General features: G+C 41.9%; 1 protein-coding gene across 1 annotated transcript; it reads left to right on the top strand.

Moving 5' to 3' along the window:
* Positions 1–1681: 1681 nt before the first annotated feature.
* Positions 1682–3262, top strand: LOC145764300 (uncharacterized). Its single transcript, XM_082575920.1, has 2 exons — positions 1682–2084; positions 2250–3262. The coding sequence occupies exons 1-2, from the start codon at positions 1682–1684 to the stop codon at positions 3260–3262; spliced, it is 1416 nt and encodes a 471-aa protein (XP_082432046.1).
* Positions 3263–7153: the final 3891 nt, after the last annotated feature.

Raw genomic sequence — 7153 nt, 5'->3', positions numbered from 1 at the left:
CCCCCACCACTTTCATTGCTTCCCTTGCTCAACCCACCAGGATACGCCACTGCACATCAAGTGGCGATGGCTTAAATCAAACACTTTGTTGTTCTCTTCAGATCATCAAATATTTGGCCCCCCCCCAATTTTTTTCCTGGCTACGCCACTGGACTATACACGACCGAAGTGGTCGAAAAATAATCCTCGGCCTTGAGGTTGCAAACTTACGATCCTACTCAAACTACAGCAACGGTTGATAATAGCAACAGTCATTAACTTTCTACAACTTTTAGGCCAGCGTTAAAGTAGTTAAAAACAAAAGTTTGCTATAGCCTGCCAATTACCTTCAACCAGGTTGCTTACGAGTAACGTTTGTTTTTATTGCACCCTCATCGATAAAGAACTGCATTTTTTCAAGTACCCAAAAAGTGATCTTGAAAGTGATCTTGATCTTCTTGATCTTGATCTTCAAGATCACACTGTTGGGTGATCTTGATCTTCAAGATCACTTATTCTTGGAGATCTTGATCTTCAAGATCACCCAAACAGATGATACTGCCCATCTTTGGGCCTAAGTGGAGAAAAAATTATAAGCACACAATACCGTACAAGCAATGAAAATAGCTCAATAAAGCATTCTATCCATTCAGACCTTTTGCAATGTAAAGTTGCAGGTCACACTTTGAAGTAATAAAGATTTTGCAAAGTCTGATTTGCATACCATGCATAGGCTGTTCAGTGTTCAATCAATTTTTGCCCTAATATTAGGTTTGCAACTCGCAACCGTTGGAGGTACCAGTTTACATCAAAATTTTTCAAAACAACAAAAATATTTGGAAAAGTGTTTCCAAAGTTGCGTTCAATAATTTCTTTGAGTAGAGATCATGGAGTGGTGTATAGCCTACCGTGTGTTCCGGTTTGCAGCTCAATTTTGCTGTGTAGCTGCTGTTTGTTTAGTTGGTTAGTTTGGTTTTGAATTTTTATCCTTGGGTTGAAAAAGCCTTGAATAGGTTATTCCTGGTAGTTTCGCACACTTGTAGAGGCTTTTGACGCAGTGCAGGTTTCCAAGATTGACCGAGTGAAGTTTTCTGATTAGTGTTGTTGCCGGGAAATTATCCATTTCATTAGGTGCCGCTGAATTGAGAGCAGTCCTCAGAATGCGTTGCTCAAGCGCACGCTCAGAGAGTTGGACTAGCGCCGCTTGATCTTGAAGCTTCTTCGTGCACGAAGTCACACTTGCTAATCAACTGAGCTATCTGGGCGGACATCTATCCATTGAATTTCTAGCTATCCATTGAACAGTTCTATACCACTGTATGAATAGGTTAGTCGAGTGAATATTGTTTAGAACTGCAAACCACAAAATGCAAAGAAGCATAGATTTGAAACTGCTCAAGTAGACTGTTTGGATGAGACAGCACTTTCTTAAGAATTTCCAATCTGGCCGGGTTACAATTGAAAATGACACAAGCTTAGCCTACATTCGATCAATTACTTCAAACCAAACTTCAAATCTTCAAACAGCGGAAGATGAAGACAGCCTCTACGTGGCCTTCCCTACAAGTAACTTCGACAAGAGCTAACAAGCACCAGAAGTGAAACCAATGTCTTCACCACGCCACACGACAACCGTGCCTACTGTAGCGCCTAGCCAGCCACCCACCGAAGTGCTACACACCAAAGGCCAAGAATACCCGGAATGGACCTCGTCAACGAAATCTGTCATGGGAAACATGGCAGTGCTATGCACGTAAGATCTGGATCACACATTAACTCAGTTTCGTCCGATGATAGCAATAACACTGAAAGCCTAATTCTCCACCTCGATGGAATAAACGTAACATCTGTCTATAAGCCCCCAAATGAACCCTTCATACCAAACGATCTGATGGTGCAAAATGGCAGTACGCCTGGCTTGTTTATTGGTGATTTCAACAGCCATAGCTCGAGCTGGGACTGTAGAAACACCACTAAGGATGGAGAAGATGTTGAAAAATGGGCTGACGATAATAACTTGCACCTCATACATGACCCCAAGTTGCCCCCTTCCTTTAACAGCGGAAGATGGAAACGAGGCTCAAACCCGGACCTCATCTTTGCAAGTGACTCCATCACTATGGGCTGTGTGAAGCACATATTGGATCCAATCCCACATACTCAACATCGCCCAATCCACCTCCGAATCAAGGCAGTTGTTACTCCAAAGGATGTCCCATACCAACGACGATACAACTTTCGAAAAGCTAACTGAAAGGGATTTACTTCAGATCTGGACTTCCACATCGCCAATTTACACACGTCATCAGATAAATACCCTGACTTCGTAAAAGCTGTACGAAGAGCATCAAGAAAAAACATTCCTAGAGGCTGTAGGACACGTTACATCCCTGGTCTGAATTCAGACTCAGCAGACCTCTATGAAGACTATAAAGAAAAGCTTCAATCAGATCCTTTCTCTCACTCTACAGTTGAAACAGGAGAAAACGTGATGGCAGCTATCACCAGCGAAAAGAGAAGAATGTGGCAAGATATGATCAAATTCACAGATCTGTCTCATAGCAGTCGGAAAGCCTGGAAAACAATCAAATTACTGTCGGCCGACTACACTAAACCAGACCACCACTACACTGTATCTGCCAATCAAATTGCCAATCAACTCCTTCTAACTGGCAAAAGCAAAAATAACATGAAAAAGCAGTCTAAACCCCGGCTAATAAGACCTCAAAATGAACGCAACCCTCGTCTAACATCTCCTTTCTCAATTGAAGAACTGAAGAAGGGCATTGAATTTCTGAAACAAGGTAAATCTGCTGGATTAGATGGAATTCGAACTGAACAAATTAAACATTTCGGTTCAATCGCTCTCGGATGGCTGCTAAAGTTTTACAACAACTGCCTCAGCTTTTACCAAATTCCTAAGTTATGGAGAAAAGCCAAAATTATTGCATTGTTGAAACCAGGAAAAGACCCAACTGACCCTAAAAGCTTTCGTCCTATATCTTTGCTGTGTCATTTGTTCAAGTTGTTTGAAAGGCTGCTTTTAAACCGATTGCAACCTCTCATAGAAGACCAACTCATTAATGGTTTCCGACCTGGTAAATCCTGCACAGGACAACTCTTGAATCTAACACAGCACATAGAAAATGGGTTTGAAGAGGGTTCCGTCACTGAAGCTGTCTTTGTAGATCTATCTGCAGCGTATGACACTGTCAACCATCGTCTCCTTATATCAAAGATCCTCGATATCACCGAGAACTTTCGATTCACTAAGCTGATATAATCATTGCTTAGCAATCGCCGTTTCTATGTTTATTTTGTGGCAAAAATAGCAGATGGAGACAGTAGAAAAATGGTCTACCACAAGGGAGTGTTTTAGCCCCCATCTTGTACAACATTTATACAAACGACTAACCAATCCATCCTGGTACAAGAAGCTTCATATACGCTGACGATTTGTGTATAACACAACACAAATACTTCACTTCCACGGAGAGAGTATACTCAGCGATGCTTTGGATGGGCTGACAACATACTACACGGACAACCACCTGCGTGCCAACCCCAATAAAACCCAAGTCTGCGCATTCCACCTTAGATCCCGGGATGCATCACGCCAACTAAACATTTCCTGGAATGGAACCAAACTGGCACACTATATCAATCCCACATACCTCGGTGTCAAATTAGATAGGTCCCTCACATACAAATCCCATATCGAAAAAGTAATAGCTAAGGTGGCTTCTAGAAATAATATTTTACAGAAACTCGGAAACTCTGATTGGGTTGCCCTCCCTGACACAATACGGTCAACTGCTTTAGCCTTATGCTGTTCGGTTGCAGAATATGCTTGCTCAGTGTGGGAACGCTCAGCACATGCCAAGAAAATTGACCCCATATTGAACCAAAGCTGCCGTCTGATTACAGGTTGTCTCAAACCAACCAACATCACGTCGCTGCACATTCTGTCTGGAATTGCTCCCCCCAACATCAGAAGAAGCGTGACTAGCAGAAAGGAAAGATCTTTTCAGGACAAAGATTTGAGACACCCACTGTATGGCCAAACTCCAGCACACAGGCGCCTGAAGTCAAGAAAAAGTTTCCTTGCTTCAGTTGTCCCATTAGGTCAAATCGATGTCGCCGCCAATGTGCGGTTCAACTATGGCAGGAGGGACTGGCAGCCGGACTGACATTGGCCAATATGGAGCTCACACCCATAGAGAGCCTTCCTCCCGGAAAACGTGAACCGTGGAAGTATTGGCGATGCCTCAACCGCTTAAGAACTGGTATTGGCAGGTGTAAAACCTTGATGAGACACTGGGGGTATTCCATGGGGAGCACAAGTTGCAAATGCGGACATGAGCAAACGATGCAACATCTACTCGAATGCCCTGACTTAAAAGCAAGGTGCTCTGCACAGGATTTGGCCGAGTTCAACGATAGAGCAAGAGCCTGCGCGATGCTCTGGGATACGGCCGTGTGACACACAATGAAGAAGAATTACTTCAAAAATGATATGACATCTGGACATTGGACAACACTATGAACTCCAACCAGATTTGAGCAATAACATCCATAAGCAGACAATAGGCAAAAAGGGTTTATTTCCCTTAAATTGAATCTTGCTTGAACATTTTTAATCTTTCCAGACATTTTAGATCAATATGCCTGGCCAACGCAGTTTTTGAAATCAAGGTTCAGTAAGTCAAGCAAAAATAGAAGGCTACACGCTTAGCCAAACGCAGCAGCACCAGTTTTCAAGTTAAAACAATAAAAACCCTTTAATGATGCAGAAATCAGTGGACTTGACAGCATCAAATTTTACGTCTTAAAGCAGTTTAACATAGCCTACCTTAATACAAGAATGATTTGTTCTTGATGAGAAACATCTGAAGTAGCAATTACCATGATCGAAAAATACTTGGAACTGCCTATTTCATTCAAAAATTTGTTTATTTTTCAAGTTGGTACTTATTTTAGTAGCAAAAATGGGCCCCCCTCAAACGTTAAAAAATGAAAAACTACTCGTTTTTCCTTTACAGTACAATGTTATGGTCAGTGTTGTACGCGTCAATGAAATAAATTGACGGTGTCAGGCTGTCAGCGTCAGACGAATTGCGTAAAAACTTTACGGCGTAAAGTACTGCGTAAGCTCTTAAAGAAATTGACGGCGTCAGCGCTAATTTCTAGCGCTTTTTTAGCCAGGGTCTCACAAAACGGAAGTATTTCAACCAAGTTTATAGGCTAATAATAGCTATAAATAAAGAGCAGGTTTTATGTTTTGAGACTGTATTGTAATTAGCTGCTTTAGCTTATTAGTTATTTCTTTGTAGAAACATAAGCATTTCAAAACGTTTGTCTGACAATCTGCTGCGTTTGGGACGCATAATGTCCTTTCCAAGTGAAAACATGCGTTCCACTTCCACAGCAGCGCTGGATGGTATTGGTGTGTTGTATTTCAAAAACAAGTCTTGGAAACGTTTACTCGGAAATGTATCGCTGTTCCAAGCGTGCTGTGATGGCTTAGCATATATAAATCTTTTAACGAGGTCCACTGCACCAACATCGCTCTTTTCAGGGGCATTTATAGCTCTCTTGAAATAAAGTACTTTCAACCACCGCGATGACATTCATTGCTTTTTTGCTTTCTCTCTCTGACCCCTCGTTCTCGATAATGCTCACGATATGAGTGATCACCATTTGGCGAACTTCTTCCGCTTGTATTCCAGGTAGCTATTCCAACCAACCCGAAAGCGGGTAATTAGTATGAGTCGCGCTGGTCAGAATACCTTGTGAAACTCTTGTTGTGAAACGAGATTTTCCATAAAAACAAAAAATGACGCATAGCGCGTGAGCGTGACGTTTAAAATCGGCAAAATAATTGACGCGCTATCACTTCCGTCAACTAAAAAATAAACTGACTGCGCTAGCCTCAACGTAAACAAAAAGTTGACGCCGTCAATTTGACGGCGTCAACGTACAACACTGGTTATGCTAGGGGGAAAAGTTGCCCGACTTCCCCCCTCTCGGAGCCTCTGGGCCCGATAACTCATGTGTAATTGACAAAGTGGCCCGCGACCGCAAAAAGGTTCATCACCCCTGTTTTAGGAGAAGCCTCATCTCCTTAACCAACCTGCCCATCGTTGCAACTGTGGACTACCTCTAACGTTACAAATTTTATAGAAAACTAATAAAAAAAATTTCAACTTTTCTAAAGAAATTCTCCATTTGTATTGTTTGTATTCACAGTCATGGCAAAACTGTGGTGCTATAGGCTGCTACGTAGCATTTCAATTTCTGGATTAATCATTGATCAACAATTTACTGTCTCAAAAGAATTAAGTTGAACGTATCCTTTTATATGAATTTTTTTGGATAGGAAGGTGTGCGACGGCTATTGAAATGTCAAACGGCTCACCCACTCGGCAGCAGTGGCCGAGTGGTTAGCACGTTTGGCTCGCAGTCGAGAGCCTGCATGTTCGACTCCAACCACCCGCACTTGTTGTTGTTTCTCTGGGCAAGAAACTTTACGATAATTGCCACTACCCAGTGATCGATTTCGAGTAATGAGTAGTACCAAATTTAAGTCATAAGCAGAGTAGACAATCAGAAACAGACATTGCCGTCGGCTGCAGCGTGGGTCAGATGTACGTCGGAAGGCGCACACCGATGCATAGCACTCAAGTCCGCTTTCCCGCAATGCAGGATAAAGATAAACAAACAAACAAACCAAGGCGTCGCGACGCACAGTTTGAGAATCACTATAACACGCAAATAAAGCACAGCCAACTTAAAAAACGCATGTGCAACTGTGCAACCTTTTTCACTGGAAGGCCAAATACGAAATGATTTAGATCTAGCTGATCGAAATCGATTTTTAGCTGTTTATGATTGAACTGACTCGTGTAAAAATAAATTCTTTTGTAAGTTATTGCAAGACATGTAACCGAGTCGTTCATATCAAGCATTGTTGTTGATTTGACACCTGTCAGAAGATATTTCATTTCCTTGATCTATAGGCTATATTATTGACAAAACGCGATCAATGACCAGTCCTGCTTAAAAACTTTTGAATGTTGCTCCCAAAATTGTTAAGTCAAATGCAAAGCGATTTTTCTATTAAAACAGACGCAAAAGTCTTTCGAACATAAATCATAAAATACTTGGGCGTGTG

Source organism: Aplidium turbinatum, chromosome 2 (assembly GCF_918807975.1).
Source record: "Aplidium turbinatum chromosome 2, kaAplTurb1.1, whole genome shotgun sequence".
Lineage (NCBI taxonomy): Eukaryota > Metazoa > Chordata > Ascidiacea > Aplousobranchia > Polyclinidae > Aplidium > Aplidium turbinatum.
This window is presented reverse-complemented; position numbering and strand designations above follow the sequence as displayed.

Coding starts and splice junctions, on each gene's coding strand:
- LOC145764300 (XM_082575920.1), top strand. CDS start 1,682: ATGGACCTCGTCAACGAAATCTGTCATGGGAAACATGGCAGTGCTATG. Junction 2,085..2,249: donor CCCGGACCTCATCTTTGCAA/GTGACTCCATCA, acceptor GATTTACTTCAG/ATCTGGACTTCCACATCGCC.